Here is an 18,491-nt window from a genome sequence, read left to right as displayed (position 1 = left end):
TGTAAACGTATGACTCTTCCATCTTATTACAGCACCATCCAGTAGAAAACCAGGAGACCCTCTTGTCATTTCAGATATCAAGAAAGGAAGTGTAGCTCACAGGTAAGGAAAATAGACTTCTCGTTTATTCAAAATCCTCTCTTTAACTAGAAATGATTCCTTCTGAACCTAATGCAGACCTTGCTAATGGGCCACTGTATTGTCAGAATTTTTCAGTCAGCCACTACTAATGAGTCATATGTGATATCCCTAGCAGCAATGACAACATGAATCTCTCCCCTCATATCAAGTTATAAGCTCACCCAGTGCAGACAGCCATCAGCTAGAACTATTTTGAGTCTTTCACTGGTCTTGGTCTCCTTCATTGAGCATCTTTCCATCTTTGATTTCCAGTTAGGAGAGGTATCCCACCTGGAGATACTAACTCATGGAAGAATGTTCTGGTGCGCAAGCAAAATAATTCAGTCTTATATAATGTTCACATCTGCCCATTGGACCATATATGACCAAAATCAAGGCATCTCGAAATGTCTATTTCACATGTAAGAATGTTTTTCAAAGAACAGAACACTGTTACAATTCTGTTAATTTTTAATTTCCAATGAAAGACTTTAAAAAATTCCATCAATTATCATGATTTCATCAAAGAAATATTGTAGCCCTCTAAAGTAGGAAGGGGACACCACAGGTTAAGTCGCCTCCTGGGGTGTCCTTATCAGAGTGCCTGGGATTGAATCCTGCCTCCTCAGCTTCTCAGTAACATACACACTGAGAGGCGACAGTGATGGCCCAGAACTTTGATCCCTGCCAACCACACGGGAGACACAGATGGTGTTGTGTTCTCCTGGCTTTTGCCTGACCAGCAGCAGTTGTAAGCATTTGAGAAGTAAACCAATGCATGGAAAAATCTCTCTCTAAAATTAATGAATAATTTTTTTAAATGTAGGAAGGATATTGTGTGGATTTAGGGATATAAGTATAGGCTCAGCTACTGTGAGGCATTTGTGATTACAAATGCAGTGAGTCAAACAAGACAGAAGGCTTTCTTTCACATAACAGCTATTGAGTATCCCTAGTCTGGAGAGCCATTGCATGACTCATCAGTAGAGAGGATGCTGACACAGTTTGGAGAATGCATTTCGGGCATGACCCAAAAGAAGGAAAGGGATACTGGGAAATAGTATCCTCTGTCACAGACATAAGATGTAAAGGACATTTCTTACAAATATGTGTATCTGTACATAGGTTCACATAGACACACATGTGCACAGAACACTCTCATTATTTTTCCTACTTCTTGATGGACCTTGAAGACTTTTAGCATACCTGCAGTGGTCCACAGCCAGGATGAGACTACTGTGCTGACTTTCCAAATAGACCCCAGCCCACTGTCTCCATTTCTAGGAAGCTCAGGCTTGTGTCAATGTGCTGGTTTAATGAAGAAAGCATAACAATGTTTTTGTACTCTGCTATTTAATGTATGGCATCCATCTCAAACCTGGAAAATGGTAAAGGGGTTGTCAATCAGTGTCAGTTATAAAACAGTTAAGAATTTCTTCCCTAAAGACTACTGTAAAACCACATTGTCTTTAATGCCTGTCGGAGCGCCCTGTTTAGGCTTTAGTCACATATTACTGTGTGTTCACCAACAGAACCGGAACCCTGGAACTTGGGGATAAGTTACTTGCAATAGATAATATCCGGCTGGACAATTGCTCCATGGAAGATGCTGTCCAGATCCTCCAACAATGTGAAGAACTTGTGAAGCTGAAAATCCGCAAGGATGAGGACAATTCAGGTACTGATGGCCTCCCTAGTCCAGACTGATTTTCCTAACTGCCCACCTATCACCAAGTTGCAGTAGACTTGGAGGTGGCATTCCAGCAGTGTTAACATAGTCTTTGAATTGTATGTTCCACGTGGCTTGAATTTTAAATGGTACAATTTAGATGTTTTTGTTAAAGAAGTTTTATTGTAACTGTATTCAAATGTTTTAAAGATGAAAACCTAACCATCATGCGGTTCTACCCTAACAAATGAAACTGGTCATTGTCTACTTGTTGAAATTTATATCACATAATGATAACTTCAGTGGACATGTCATTTTTACATTATAAACACTTTACTATTTAATAACCCCTATTATGTTTTCCTTACTGCCTATAATTATTTGCCCTTCTGTTCTGAAATAGTTTTGTTGTTTCTGTGTCATTATTGTAGGACTATCATAGGTGTCTGTGCATTTCTGTCTTTTTTGAGCTTTTTTTTTACTTCCTTTAAATCAGAACTGAAGAATATTTTATTCTTCCAAGGGCATTTGGATATTTATAATGTCATTCATATCCCATACAAAATTATAAGCTAAGAATGCCTGCTATAGATTTAGAATTTTCAGTCCCACCTTCAGCTGCCTTAGCAGAGCCAATTGGAATGATGTTTCCCACACCCTGTTTTATATTATCTCCTTAGAAAATATGCCTAAAGGTAGGATTGCTGAGTTATAATAAAAAGTTTTTATGCATATATGCATGCATATTTTTATCCTATACCCACCTTCTTTTAAATTATCTTCTTAGAAATATTTGTAGAATTTGGATTCCAGAGTCATAATAAGAAGACTTAAGTTTAGAGCTCCTGGTCATGTCAGATCAGGCCATGTGTTTATAATTCCCATTCAAAATAAAAATCATCATTACCTTCCTCCTTAGAGTTGGTAATGATGTATTTTGTAAACAGCATTCAACAGCATACGTAGGTGTGTACTTATTATTTCCCAAGCAACTGATTTCCTCTGCCAAATGCATCCCTCTCCTTACAAGTTTGCTTCAGCTGCACTTTTTAAAGGGCATTTATTTCAAGAGCGGAATAAAGCCCCCGGCATCACTGTGGGCTCTTTCCTAGAGAAAAGACAAAGCCCTGTGGAAAAACCTGTTTTGCATGATTTGCCCAGCTAAGCAGATCTGGGTGAGGTACTTTGCAGAGTGGAAAAGCCAAGCCAGAGATGAATATGTATGGTGGGCATGATTAGGAGTGTGTCCAATGCCGAACACTGGCTGTGCAGACACATTGGCAGGAGCTCTGGAAGTCATTGAGTGCTTGGAATGTTAGATCTTATTTTCAGTTGCTGATTTTCTCTAGCTCATTTTTCCCTTTGTAGCTTTTTGTTACAACCCCTAGGCCTTAGAACTATGGCTGTTGTCATGCATATTAAGTATTTCTTTAACTTTCAGGATTCTATTTTTAAAGTACTAAATCCTTGAAAAATGTACCTACACCCAAAGTAAGACCATGTGTATCACTGTGAGAAATACATCTCCCCGTGCAAAGTTTTCTCAAATTTATATACCAAAATATCTACTAATTCAGAATTGTTTGTATGTATATAAATGGTGCATTTAATACTATCACCTGATCTTAAATATGGAAGAATCGGGGTGTGCTCTTTCATCATGAGATTGTGAATATAATTTTGTTAACTGAGTTCCTTCTTACTGCAAAGCAAGAGAGGATAGGCGGAATTCTATGACTTGGAATGTGAAGCCTAGCCAGAGATTAGTTAAAGCCAGATTGAGCTGACAGAAAGAGCACACCCTTTGAAAATCAGACCTCTTTAGAAGAAAAAAAGATTTGGCTCATTTTAAAGGTAAAGTTGTACAGAGAGAACAAGGAAGAGACAGAGAGATCTTCTTTCTGATTGTTCACCCTCCCAAATGGATGCAGCAGCTGAGGAAGAGCCAGGAGCTTCATCCAGGTCTCCCACTTCGTTACAGGGGCCAAGAACTTGGGTCATCTTCCACTGCTTTGACAGGCATATTCGCAGGCAGCTGGTTTGGAAGTGGGTTAGCTGGGGCTCAAAACGGTGCCCATAATGGAATGCCAGTATTGTAAGCAGCAGCTTAACCTAATGTGCCACAACTCCAGCCCCCAGATGACATTTCAAAGCCTAATTCTCCCATATTTGGGCTTGGGCAAGTTGTTAAACTCATCTGAATTTGGACAAGTGTTAAACTCATCTGAGATTCAATTCTGTTTTCTTTCATGTATGTGTACTAATCTATCAAAGAGCTGTTATAATTTGTTGAAGGAACATCATGCTGGCACAGTCAATGTTCAGTCAGTGGGTATTATTTTCATTACAGTTACCTCCAGAAATGCCTTCCATGCATTTGTTTTGATTCTTAAATATTTAACTGATTGCAAAGTAAGCATTTGCCATTAGGATGGTCACTGATTCTGTGTACAGTCTGAAATTGTGCTTGTGGCTATCACATTGAGTAAGTGCCATTCTCTAAGTCAGTATGTTTGAATGGTGACAGTGTATTTTCTGTACCCACTGAAATATCACTGCTACTGCAATTGGACTCTCTGTATCCCAAGACATTTTGGGTCTTTCATTAACCACCTGCTCCTCTCCTTTGGCAATGTTATCTCAACCACAGGAAATTTATAACCGCACTTGATATAGCTTCGTTGCCTAAAATAGTACTCCAGTTGGATTTAACAGATGTTGCTTCAAAAACATAAATATTTCTCCCAGTTTCTTCCATTTCATTGATTGGCCATGTGTCTTAGCCAAGGAGATGGTAAAACAATTCTCAAATGTGTGTGTCCTTCTAAAAGTCTTTTTTTCAGCTGCATTGATGTTTGCTTGGTGCCTGTAAGATGCCAGGAACTGTACCAGGGCTTACTGGTTCTTATATAAAAGGACACAATTACTACCATGGAGTTAGTTACCACAAAATAGATAAATAATCAATAGCAATATAAATGTATGTACAAAATATTAAAAGATTGTGGAGGCATTCATTTCAGCTCAGGGAGCTGAAGAAATTATTTTAACAGCCTTGGTGTTGTAAGCGTTTCGTTAATGCAGAGTTGGAGAGTGCATCGTAGAAAGTAGAGGAGGCCAATGCGTAAAGTATGTGAAAGGTCATAGGGGTAGGTGAGCTGGGAAGGTACGCTGGAGACAGGTCATGGGTCTTATACGCCATGTGGAGAAATGTGACTTTACCCCAATGCCAAATATTAAAGGACTTAAAGCAGGGAAATGAGGCCACAGTATTTTGTTACTCACCACTGGTTGCAATCCTTTTACTTCAGCATTGAATAAGACATTCAAGAGAACTTGCATTTTATCTCCATGTGTTACTTAGTCTGGAGCAGCAGTAGAACGGAATGACAGAACACTGTACTGGCTTCACAATGGGCAAAATAGTAAATAGGCAGATTCACTTCTCTGGAAATCAGTTTTTTCACCTGAAAACATCTGTTTGTTGCCTACCTTACCTGGCTGTTTTAGAACTGCATGGAGATAATATATTTAAGCACTTAGATAAGATGTTTGCACGCAGAAAGTCTTAGGAAATTTTTGCTATCAACAGTCAGGGTTAGGATATTTTAAGAGATAATTTCAGCCTTATTTTTTCAATAACCAAATTTTCTGTGATGCTTGGAGTTGTGGACGTTTTCTTCCCTCTAACTCTGGTTGCCATTCTGCCTTTAGGAACTTTTGCATTTGTTATCATTCATTACCACAGGAACCTAACCCAAGCAGAGCCAGATGGTTCTTGCATGGGTCCAAGGCTTCAGGACAATGGCTGCTACCCAATTCTCAGGTTCACAAAGATACAAACAGCTTCATGGAGATAAAATCTATTCTTTTGCCTTGATTTTATTTGAGTCCTGTGTAATAAAGACTGGAAAGTTTGAAGATTTAGCTGGGCTTCAGAAGGAAGCTTGAAGTGAAGCACTGTGATCTTTACTCTCTAGATGACTACAACATCCAAAAGCTTCATCATGTGTTGCACTGGTTTGACAGAAGCCTAAACTCTTGGGCAATCTTCCACTGCTTTTCCCAGTCTATCAACAGGGAACTAGATTGGAACTAGAGTATCTGGGACATGAATGAACTCCTGTAAGGGATGATGGCATTACAAGTGGTGGCTTTACCTGCTATGAGAATGCCAGATCCTGCAGGGATAACTAAGTTATGGGAAGAAATGGAGTTTTCTAAATCTGTCCTGTGTAGTTTAGTTTAAAGGTTTGCTTTTCTGTTAATCAGATGTACAGTCGTAAGTGGTTGCTGTTGTGACTTAGAGCATTTTCTATTAAGTAAAATGCTTTTTTTAAAAAAAGATTTATTATTATTGGAAAGCCGGATATACAGAGAGGAAGATCTTCCATCCAATGTTTCACTCTCCAAGTGAGCCGCAACGGGCCGGTGCGCGCCAATCCGATGCTGGGAACCAGGAACCTCTTCCAGGTCTCCCACGCAGGTGCAGGGTCCCAAAGCACTGGGCCGTCCTCAACTGCTTTCCCAGGCCACAAGCAGGGAGCTGGATGGGAAGTGGAGCAGCCGGGATTAGAACCGGCGCCCATATGGGATCCTGGGGCTTTCAAGGCGAGGACTTTAGCTGCTAGGCCACACCGCCGGGCCCAAGTAAAATGTTTTTAAAGACCAGAATTTCAGCTGTTTGCCTGCATAGCTCCAATGTGTATGTAGAATCATTTCCAGGCTGCAATTTGTTCCAGCTAAAGGAAACTATCTTAACAAATTTCCAGGTAGAGCTTTATGCAAATACAGCCTTATCTTTATTAAAATCTGTCCTAAGATTTGAATATGAATATATATTCATTACATTTGAATATTAATATATATCCCATACAAGTTCCCCAGAAGAATCCTAGATGTGCTAGTGGTAGTAGAAGAAAGTATTTTGAAAAGAAAATATTAAGCCAGGATAAATATAGTATTCTCTCCTTTTTCATCTTTGTTTCTCCAAATATGGTCTGCAATTTTAGTACGTCAGAATCACCAGGGGGACCTCGTAAAAATGTAGCTGATTGTGCCCCTCTCCCAGAGTTTCCAATTCTGCAGGTTTAAGGATAAAGTAAGGTGAAAATTTGCATACCTGACCACTTGTATAATGATTCCAAAGCTGCTGGTCCTAAATCCATGCTTTGAGAAGCAGTGTCACCCTAGCTTTGAAACAGAAGTTTTCACATGCAAAGACATCTGTTGCTTCTTAAACAGTCAACAACTTCTTGGAAGTTTCTTAGTATATTGTCTTGACATAAATAGGTAAAATGACCACACGATGATTAAGAAGTTGTAGGAAATATTGTTCTAATGATTTAGTCTCTCAGATTTCTCCAACTCTAGAAACTTAGCCATATTCTAAAATCAGTTTCATCACTTTTAGCTGAAGTGAACTTTGATTGACCTGCCAACATGTGCTTGCAAAGGCTGTCTCTCATATCCAGGCCTCCTATTTGGCCCCTGAAGCAGCTGCCATTGTGGATTCATGAGAGGGTTCGATTTGTTAAACAGGCTGCACTCCAGAAGGCTGAAAATAACACTGCGGATAAGTAACGCAGCAATTTTACATCTGTTCGGTGGTCCCATTAATTTTCTTAACTAGAGCTGAGCAGAACAAACAAGTAGGCTAGCCCCCTTTCCCGTCTTTGACTAAGAGTTGTAAACCTTCTGTTGTGATATAAAAGCTGCTTATAATATCGTTAACATCTGTTTAGCCTCACTTTGAAACTTAGTGGTGATTCTGTGTTTTTCTTTTCAGAAGAATTTCTCTTCTGGTTAAACACTGGAGTTGCTCCTTGCTAAGCTTTCTAAACTGTAACAGCCTTCAGAGGAAAGTATTTTGGAGCCCTTCCACCTCTTGAATGCCCTGAGCACCCCTTTGTAAATGGAAGCCACTGCCCTTCTCCCAAGTAGTAGGTTCTTCCAGATGCCAACTGGGCTAAAGCCAAGCAGGCAGATAAAACTGGAAGTTCAGCAGACTTAATACTCTTAGAATGGTGGCGGGAGAAATTTCAGGATTTGTTGGTTCCTACAGTATCAGCTCAGTTCTCATTCTCAGTCTTGAGATAATCCAGACTGACTTTGCCTACCTGTCTTAGAGAAAAGAAACCATACGGATTGATGAGGCACAGCGGCTAACTCACAGCTCCCTTGAAGATCTCTTCCTGTGGATCAGTGACTGCGTGCTAGCATTGTTGTGTCCATTTGCTCATTTCAGGCATGTGGGGAATTCTGCTAGGTAGCAGGCATAGTTCTAGATTGGTGGAGACAAGGAAATAAAAACATCTGTTTCCAAGATGACTCTATTGCTAATGAAGGAGACAAGGAGAGAGATCATAAAATCATAGAGGGAATAGTCAAGCCAGTCTATGCATTCTTAATAAGGGCACAACTAGTCTTCAGAGAGCCAAGAACTCTACATATTACCGTGGTTTGTGCCCCTCCAAAGATCAGTACGATATGAGTGACTCTAACTCCTTGGTGTTTAATTTCGTTCACTGGGGAGAATTCACGTTGATTTTTAATCTTTTCCCTTTGGTGAGAGACAAATATGAAAACGAAGTAGAAAAATACCAAAGAATTCACAGAAGTCAAAGGATCTCTTAAAAAAGTCCTCTGGCTCCTGCTGAGGTGTTGAGAAGTCTCCCTGAAGGACAAGACATTGGAGCCAAGCATGAAGTAAGAGAAGAAATTATCGAGGGGAAACAAATGGAGGGAAGACATTAGTGTACAAGAACTAACATACAAGGGTTAGAGATGTCAGAAAGGGGGAGAGTTTAGGAGACTGGAATGGCATGGGGAGAATGTGTGACCCCCCTGGAGGGAAGTGCTAGCTCAGCTCTGGGCAAGGGGTTATATTTTATCCTTGAGGAGTTAGGGAACCAACGGAAAGCTTCAAGTCTGAGAGTACGTTTTAAGATCTATGTTTTTAGAATCTTTCAGAAAGAAAAGAGAATAATGGAAATAGCTGAGGTGGGGGAAGACAAGAAACAAAGACTAGATCCAAAGTATGGAAATCTTTTGAGGAAAATGATTCCTATGAAAAAACTGACCGAGCCAAAGTAGGACTCTTCAAGAGCGAGTGGCAGCAGAAGAGCCTGGAAACTGCGCCCTGTGAGCAGACTGGCCATATGTTCTGAAAAATACCAGTGCAGGCAGCCCCTGCGACCATCATCTGTGAAGGCAAGGAGGCCAGAATAATTAAATATCTGTTTATTAAAGGCATCTATATATGGCTTTATAAGAGAATGTATATTTCCTTTTTTAAGAAATGTGTTGTGAAAATTTACATACAAATATATATAGAGAAAGAGAGACAGTTCTGTACAAAAAGATGAAACCAGTGTGATGAATTAGCATGCATCATTCAGTGTCATAGTCACTGATTCTTGAGCAATCCTGCTTTGTCCATATTCCCAGGATAATTTCTTCATCTCACCTGCACACTGGACTGTTTTAAAGAAATGCCAGACCTTGAATCTTTCCATCATGGAAATATTAATAATGTGTCCCCCCCAAAAAAACCTGCTTTTTAAAAATAAAGAACGGAACAACATCAATACATTAAAATGTATTGGCAGTAATTCTTAACATTTGCCTGATTTTCATATACATATAGGACATGAGTGGATATATGTATGAAGAACGTTCAAAGGTCAGGATACTTCTGGTGATGTAAACACCCACACTGAACGACCAGAAGAATGCCCAGCAATAACTAGTTATTAGCTATAAGAGTACTTTAAAATGTTCTTGGTAAAATGGGATTGAAAAATTTGAAGAAGATATTTGGCATAATGATTAAAATACTGCTTGGAATGCCCACATCCCATATTAGAATACTTGGGTTTGAGTCCTTACTCCACTCATTCCAGATACCTGCTAGAACATACCCTGACAGCTCCAAGTGATGGCTCCAGTACTTGGGTCCTCTGACACCCACATGGGAGACCTGGGATAAGGTCCTGGTTCTTGGATTTGGCCTGACCCTGACCCTGACCCAGCTGTCAGGCACTTAAGGAGAGATGAAGGCAACTTTATCTGTTATACCACAATACAAGTTCTGAAAGATTTTTTTCTAACAAATGAAAAAATAAACTTTAAAGGAGAAGTGATGTATTTGATTTTTACTTATGACTGCTTATGAAAGACTATACTATTGTAATAATATGGAGGGAATCAGTTGAGGGGAGGGAATTTGGGAAAGGGGTAGGGAAGATCCCAAAGTCTATGGAATTGTACCATAAAATTAAAAATAGAAGCAGAAAAATGCATAGTATGGCAAAACTATACCTGAGTTTCAAAATTTTTGCACTCAATAAAAACTTAACCTTTTAATTCAATTTTCCATGAGCCTTTTGAAGTACTGTCAATATGTTAGGGGGTTACTAATTAAATGAATTACCCAGAGTTTTATCTAGATTTTATATAATCAGTGGTGCTGGCTACAAAGTACATGTACTCTATCCAGTGAGTACTCCATTTATATCCAAGCCAGCTCTCAAGGATGACAAAATATCGTGTACTGTTGGCAAACAAGACTTTTGACTTGCATCCTTGGCACATCACTGCCAGCCTATTGGCCCCAACTTAGAAGCAGTGCAGAAGTTTGTGAACCAGACAGAGCTGTGTTAGACTTAATGTGGAACAGTCTCAGCTGCTAACATAAGTCTAACATTCAGGATTTCCATAACCCAACTGCTGATTCAAGCATCACAGAGTATGGCAGAAAGTCTTTAATTCTCAATGGTTGGAGCTTCTTTATAGAGGTGGGTGAAGGCAGTGAAAGTGATGACCACTTTCCACAACTCCCATTTATAGCCAGAAGGGAGGCAAATGCTGACAGGGAGGACATATTTCCTCCCATGGTGCTCCATCGACCCTTCATTGTGTGGTCACCCCAGTTCTTCACTGCACACACAGATAATTGAATGGTAGCTCAGGCTTTTGTTTTCTGCTTTATCTTAGGGTTTCACATTGTGAATAAACAGCTGCTCCTGGCAAAAATAGGACCATATTAGTGCTTCATTTGATTGCGTTCTGATTGTAAAAGCTAACTATTTTGTTTAAGTAGCTGTGGAAATAAAGCAGCTCCGTAACCATTGACAGCTCCTGCGCCCAAGAAGTGAAACAAGAAATGTCCACGAACCTTAAGCATATCAAAAACAAATAAATCCCTTTGAATTCTGAGGTTTCTTTCTTTTTATTTATTTATTTTCATTGGAAAGGCAGATATACAGAGCAGAGGAAAGACAGAGAGGAAGATCTTCCATCCAATAATTTACTCCCCAAGTGGTAGCAACAGCTGGCGCTAAGCTGATCCAAAGCCAGAAGCCTGGAGCTTCTTCCAGGTCTCCCAAGTGGGTGTAGAATCCCAAGAGTTTGGGCTGTCCTCAACTGTTTTCCCAGGCAACAAGCAGGGAGTTAGAAGGGAAGGAAGCAGGACCACCAGGATTAGAACCGGCATCCATATGGAATCCCAGCTAGTACAAGGTGAGGATTGTAGCCACTAAGCTATTGTGCCAGGCCCAAATTCTGAGATTTCATACTCACAACCCTGACATATTCACAGCACCCACTACTTTGATGGTGACCTGTGATATCTTTCCAGCCAATATCTTAGGCAGACACATTCACAAATACCTCGCCCTCATACCTCTGTGAAATAACCAAAATGCATAAGATGTGGAAGGTTAGCTTACAAGTCAAGAGCAGAAGAGAGAACCAGTCAGATCCCTGCCTTCGGTGGGACTTGTGATTCAGGAGATAGTCAGTGGGATGCTGCTTACTGTTTTGGTCTCCAAGCCGAGTTCTTTAGGTCTCACTCATATAAGTCTTGTAGTTCGCTCCACACCTGAACAAAATAAACTTTTCCGTATTTAAAATTAGCAATGGCAGCGATTCATAACGGGTGAACTATTAAAACCACTTGAGCAAGGATCTCAGAGCATGCCCCACATCCGGGACTTGGGGAGGGTGGGAAAATGTGTGGGGCTTCTCCCTCAGTATCCCCCTTTACCTCAGATACAAGAAGGAAACAATATGGACGTAATAGTTTTACCCACTTCCCTATAACCCCTGAACCTTTTTACCGTAACTATGTAAAGATTGTCAACAATATAAATAAAAGGAGAGTTTGATAAAAAAAAATAAAACAAATAAAAAGAAATGTCACAGGAAAATAAAATAAAATAAAATTAGCTCAGGGGCGGGCATTTGGTCTAGTGGTATAAAACATAGGTTAGGATACCCACATGTCATATCAGACAAGCTGCATTGATATGTGGGCCCTGTTCCTGACTCCAACACCTGCTGGTGAGAACCCTGGAACGCTGCAAGTAATAGCTCCATTAATGTCTACCCACATGGGATCCATTTGAGTCCCCAGTCCCTGACTTTGTTTCTGACCCATCTCAACCATCATGGGCATTTGAGGAGTGAACCCACTTAATAAACAGTATTATCTCACCTTTCTGTTTCACTGTCCATCCCTTATCAAGAAATAAATCAATTTTTAAAGTGAGTATGCTTATAAATCTTGAAAATGGAAATTACATTGCCCAATCCTTTTTGTTGCTGAGTGACTTCTCCTGTACCTCCTACTAGGCCATACGTTTATTCTACAGATATTTCTCACTTATTGTGCTTACACAATGCTAGGCAGACTCTGTCCTGGACATGGATCCAGTCCAGATCACCTAATGGGAGAATCGCTCACAGATTTAAAGATGTAATCTTTAGGCCACGTTCCCCTTCCTTTGAACTGACAGTTGCATTCCTTATTGGAATGTATAAAATCCTGTTAAGAAATTTGACTTCACCAAGTGATTATTTTTCTGAGATGTAATGCTTTAATGTTTCGAATTTCCTACCTTTGTTTATGAATGCATGTGATGTCTTGTTTTGCTTTTTCCAAAGAAATCAATTATGACACCTTGACATTTATTGCAGATGAACAAGAAAGTTCCGGAGCAATTATTTACACCGTGGAGCTTAAGCGCTATGGGGGTCCCCTTGGCATCACAATTTCAGGAACTGAAGAGCCGTTTGATCCTATAATCATTTCAAGCCTAACTAAAGGGGGATTAGCAGAAAGGTAAGATTTGAAGAAACTGCTGTAATTCCCTGTGTCAAAGAAGAGCTGCCTTCCTTACAGCCACGAAGAAAGCCTGCTCCCTCTCCTCTCTGGCTAGCTGTTGAGTTTTTCAGTTCTGCACAAAGCATTGATTTTGGAGCTTGAGAACTCTCCAGCAGAGCACTGACTTGACTCTGAGAGAGTCAGTAAAAGATGTCATGGGGCTTATCATTGATGCTCCTCTCCAGAAATGGATAAAGCGACCACTGGAGGTGGATCCATATTGTGTCCATTTTGAGAAAAGAAGACTAAAGTTCAGGAAGGTTAAAAGACTTGTTGCAAACATTGACTGTGTCTCTGCTACCTGACAGGTGCTGTGCTTAGCTGCTGTGTGTTCAGGAAGAGTTGACACAGGCTTCGGCTTCAAAGATTCCAGGGAGCAAGGCATAGTGAAGTAATACCTTCAGTTTGCAATGTCCACTGCTTTCTTGGGCAACGGTGCACGCTGCATCTCTTTCTAAGATACTGTTGAGTACATCACAGGCCCTACAACCACACTTGTTCTCCAGTAACCTAGGGGCACAAAGGCATCATGTGGCCTGATAGCTAAAGACAATGGCTTGAAAAATAGGGACATAGCATTGTAGAATTGTAGACTACAAGGTACGTTAGAAATATTTGTCCAACATCTTGTACAAATGAGGGGACTGAGGTAGCTCAGAAACTGTGGGAGTTTAATATTCTCATATTAACAGAGACCCCTATAACATGACATTCTGCTCCAGTCCCTAGATACCTTTGTTAGACAAGACGATACATCAATCCATTTGTTATTTTCCTGGGATTGTTGTGGGGCTTATCAAATGACTCAGCTTTCTTGGAGTTTAAAAAGTATACAAGTCCCTTTTCAAATCTAATTAAAATGTTATTTCTAATTTTGCTAGAAGTAACTCCCAATAGTTGCAGTTCTTTTATAAGGTGGCCCAGGAAATAGGTGGAAGTGCTTTGTGCAAGTCTTGCTGGTCTCTCTAACCCTGACTGGGTGAGGCTTATCAGGGACCGCAGGGGTTATTTCTACCTCCCTGGTATGTTTGGTGTTGTTCCAGAACTGGTGCAATTCACATAGGAGACCGAATCCTCGCCATCAACAGCAGCAGCTTGAAAGGGAAGCCTCTGAGTGAAGCCATCCACTTGTTGCAGATGGCAGGCGAGACTGTCACCCTGAAAATTAAGAAACAGACAGATGGTGAGTGGTTGAGAACCACACGGAAGAATTTCAGTGCTTTTCCTCTGTGAAAACGTATATTGGTTTCTGGGGGAATTTGTACTGAAAAACTCCTTTCATGATGTAGTTGAGGATCTTTTTATTCAAACTTAACTCTGATACTTACACTTTTTCCCTACCTTTAAAGCCCAGTCAGCCTCCAGTCCCAAGAAGTTCCCTGTTCCCAGCCACTTGAGTGATCTGGGGGATACAGAGGAGGATTCCTCTACTGCCCAGAAGCCAGGCAAGCTGTCTGACCTGTACCCCTCCACGGTGCCCAGCGTGGACAGTGCTGTGGACTCCTGGGATGGCTCTGCCATCGATGCCAGCTATGGGAGCCAAGGTATGTCCTTGCTTTGGCCTGTCAAAGGGCCTGTCATTGCTAAAGCCATTTCCTAGAGAGTCACTCTGTGCTCTGTGAGACAGCAGCTTCAGTTAACTTGTGTCTGCTTCAGTGTTTGCATATTGAACCTGTTGAGTGCTTCCACTTTTCTGGCCTTGCAGTTCCTCCTCCTTCTTGCTGTGGAGGAGTCATGGACATTTATCAAATACTAACAGGCCTGCATTAGATCTACTGATGACCAATTGATCAAACTGGAACTTGTCCTTCAAGTTCACATGAATATGGAGAAGCACTACATGAAGTAGTTCACTAGAGACAGATCCCATTGTTCTGTTTTTCAGCAGGGGTTCCACAAAGAAGAGTTGAGGAATTCTGAAGACTAGCATAGGAGATGAGCCAAAGAATTGTAACCCCACTTGTTCCTGCTGACTTCCAGCTCTAGATGGAAACTTGTAGGAGGTTCCTTGAATATTCCTTATTTTGAGAGTTGTTGGCACAATATATGAAAGTGTGTACTGGGTTTTTGTTCATAGACATCCTATTTTTGTGTGAAACATTATAACCTACATTAAACGTTAAACCTGAATCATTCACCAGTCAAGCATAAATACGCCTGAATGCAGACTGAAAACTGAAAGTTAAAAAAAAATTATTCCCAGTGGATCATAACATCAAAAGAGAAATGTATCAACACTTGTTTGTATTTCTTTGTGAGTCTCCCAAGCCTTTTGTCTATCCTGGGTTTAAGTCAGAGAATAAAATTCATAAACGTTTTGGAGAAGGCCTCTTTAGGTGAGTTACTTTGTAGCCTCATTACTTCGAGGGATCCTGTGTCTGGTTACTGTCATCCTGGCTTCTTGCAGCCGGCATGCCTGGCTTACTCTCTTTAGAGAGTTGGAAAACTCAAACTTACATGATATTTCAAAGTTGTCAAGTGGTTACTTATTAATGTTATTGGAGTTTGATGAGAAAACCTTTGAATACCTAAGATAAGATTGGACTTTGATTTTTTTCTGTTATGCCACCAATTAACAAATGTGTTATTTTTCTCTTTTAAATTTGATTTATATAAAAGGCAGACAGAGACATAGGTAGACTAAATGGAGAGAGATCTTCCATCCATTAATAAATTCATTCTCCAAATGCCTGCATGAGTCTGGAACTGAGACATCCAGAGCTGAAAGCCTAGGTTTTTTTCCAGACTTCTTCTATGGGGGAATCAGAGGCCCAAGTACTTGGTCTGTCACTGGCTTCTTTTCATGTGTTCATTAGCAGAAAGCTGGGCTGGGAGCAGGGGAATCAGAAGTTGAATTAGGCACCCCAATATGGAATACAGCCCCCACCCCAAACAGCTTCTTACCTCTGTACCAAACACCCACGCAATTTTCATTGACTAAGCACTGATGGGCCACCACAGAATATTAGATAAAATTAAGTCAAATTCCATCAAAGTATGCTGTGAGACTTATTAATATATTTTTAATTATTATAGAAACATTTCTGCCATAAATTTTTTTTGTGATTGATGTGATTGAATTCTACCCCATAGGTGACATGCAAGAACTTAGTTACTCCATCTCTTTAATACTGTAGATTCAGGATTATCAGCACACTACCAGTCCTATACTGGTCCCTCATTAATGAAAGAAAATGAACCACTTATTATTTATGAAGCATTTTAAAATTTTGAATAATAATATGAAGCTGTACTATTTGACTTTTACAATTAGAAACATTTATGAGGCTGAAGGAACTCATAAGTAGTTCTAATATCAATCGTGACAGAGTTAAAGTCATGTGAAGTAATGAAGATGCCTTATATTTGTTGAACTTAGGGTTTACAAAGCATCTTCACATAACTAACCTCAAGTGGTTCTCCCAGTGGACGGGGAAGTTGAAGGCCACTGTCACTGAGTTGGTGTTAGAAGGCTGAGAGTGAGCTAGAGTGTTGCCCTATCAGTTCCTGTCGCACAGCAACACGCTACACGCACTTGAATGCCCACAGGGACTGGTGGCTCCTCGTTGCTGGGCAGCCCTCTCATCTCCTTGTAGCCCTTCGTCTCCTTCAGCTCATGCTGAACCCTGTCTACCCAGAGTGTTCACCTGTGATCCTGGTTACCCTCAAGGTCACTGAGAGGGAGTCTGAAGCTCTGTGCACCTGACAACCTTTCAGATACTCAGACTCAACTATCAGGCCTCTTTCTAGTAAAATAGCCCCATTTCTTTTAACTGTTCCTGTCACTAACTTTTGGGTATCTTTTCTCATCCTGTGGGCCTCTCTTTTGAATATATCCAAGTTTGACACTGTATCTTTTCAAGTGTAGCACTCACCAAGGTCCTCTGACAGCCTAACAGCCCAAAGCACCACGCTGCCACCTTCTGTTCTCACGATGGTGGGACCTACAATGCAATGCAGCCTTCCTTGTCCGAAGAATTGTTGGGATCCATCATAGCCATTGCTGATCGCTCATTTGGAGCTGTTTACCAAGACCTCAAATTCTGAAATTTCCTTTCCCTGAAAAGGTGATGTTGAGTTAAACAAGTTTTGCTGTGGTGTGGGTTTTTAAAAGCAAAGGCTAGAATCATCCTTCTATTTTTTCCTTTGTATACATTCTCATTTTTAGCCTGTCCCTGCAGCCTCTCAGCTGACTATCATAGACCAGAAAGTCCTTGAACCCTTTCACTGTTGCCGTTTAGGCTGTAAAAGCTGCCCCATTCCCCTCCCTGGTGTACATCTTCCGCCTTCATCTGGGAATGTGTGTAACCACACTGCTTTTTGCTCTCTGATGCTCTTCCAAAATACCAGCACATCTGCTCACCAAGTACATGATCACTGGCAGAGGTAACACCAATGTGCAATGCGTACACACTGTTAGACAAAGCCAGTATAATCTGTTCTCACAGGAGAGGTCACCCAGCTGCAGCCCCAGACAGTTAACAAGTAAACAGCCAGTTGCCAGCAGGGCCAGGTGTTATCCAGTTAATGAAAATAGGATGGATCGATCCAGGTTGGTGAGGAAAGAGGAGTGTGCTTAAAGCAGTCGCACAGTGGGGTGACCTCAATCCCACTTCTGTAGCTGGGATGCAAACTCTCCTAGTACGCCTCTCTTGGTCTTTTTTCCATTGCTCATATGCCTCTCTGCCATGTATCTTATGCACTTAGCCCCCTTGCGTTTTATTTATCCTTCCTCTAGCTTTATGATTGCTGTGCTTGGATTTAGCAAAGGTCAGTAGGAGAGGAGACGAGCTAATTGGTGGTTCTGAGACCATACCTTTCTCTTGGATAGTGTGTACTTCTTGTGATCTCTGTAATTCCTGATTCTTAACTCAGATCATTGTTTTTGCTTTGTTTGTCTCTTGAGGTAATTTTGATCACTTGTATCCTATAAGAAAAAAATCCATTCAGGTTTTCAGATGTATTTGCAGATAATTAAATAATCTTGCTTAATTTTCATGTCATTATCTCTCACTTTCTATAATTATGTCCCCAGTATTGTTCCTTAATTTCTATATTTGTGCTTCTGTTCTTTTCCCATGATGAAATTAGTAATGGTTTTGCTTTAGTTACTATTTTTCAATAAGTAAAAAATACTGCTTCTTACATTCATCTGTTAGCTCTGCCCTGAGTTTGTTTGTTATATTGCGTAGAATTACTTTATTACAATATTTCTCATTTTTTTTCAGAAGAGGAGCAAAGGAGAACAATTAAATTTATTACATTTAATTTTAATTAATGTTTTCCATAGTAGCAGAAATTAAATCCTGAGAATTAATACATCACTGTCACCTGTTACGGTTAAGCTTTGAACAGTTGCATCAATTATAATATCTAAGGATTTTTTCTTTTGATGCCAAGCATTAGTCTTTATCTCGTGGGTAAAATATTGCCCCTGTTGAGAGTAAGGCCACTTGCATTAAGCCTCCTTTGGCCAGAAATGAAAACTTCAAAATTATATGAATTAAGTAAGACCTTAGTAGACAGCAAAGTGAG

At 40.4% G+C, this 18,491-nt stretch overlaps 1 protein-coding gene across 12 annotated transcripts in view; it reads left to right on the top strand.

Annotated features, from left to right (window-relative positions):
- GRIP1 (glutamate receptor interacting protein 1) overlaps positions 1-18,491 on the top strand; it is a 606,928-nt gene that overhangs the window by 552,625 nt on the left and 35,812 nt on the right. For all 12 annotated transcript variants that reach the window (XM_036492323.2, XM_058673303.1, XM_058673300.1 and 9 more), the window contains 5 exons: positions 33-102; positions 1,653-1,798; positions 12,770-12,914; positions 14,000-14,139; positions 14,306-14,500. In XM_036492323.2, the coding sequence (XP_036348216.2) occupies positions 33-102; positions 1,653-1,798; positions 12,770-12,914; positions 14,000-14,139; positions 14,306-14,500 (696 nt within the window). The remainder of the gene's footprint in view (positions 1-32; positions 103-1,652; positions 1,799-12,769; positions 12,915-13,999; positions 14,140-14,305; positions 14,501-18,491) is intronic.

The sequence above is a fragment of the Ochotona princeps genome, chromosome 15 (assembly GCF_030435755.1).
Source record: "Ochotona princeps isolate mOchPri1 chromosome 15, mOchPri1.hap1, whole genome shotgun sequence".
NCBI classification, from domain to species: domain Eukaryota; kingdom Metazoa; phylum Chordata; class Mammalia; order Lagomorpha; family Ochotonidae; genus Ochotona; species Ochotona princeps.
The sequence above is the reverse complement of the archived record's forward strand: the minus strand, read 5'-3'. Positions and strand labels throughout refer to the sequence as shown.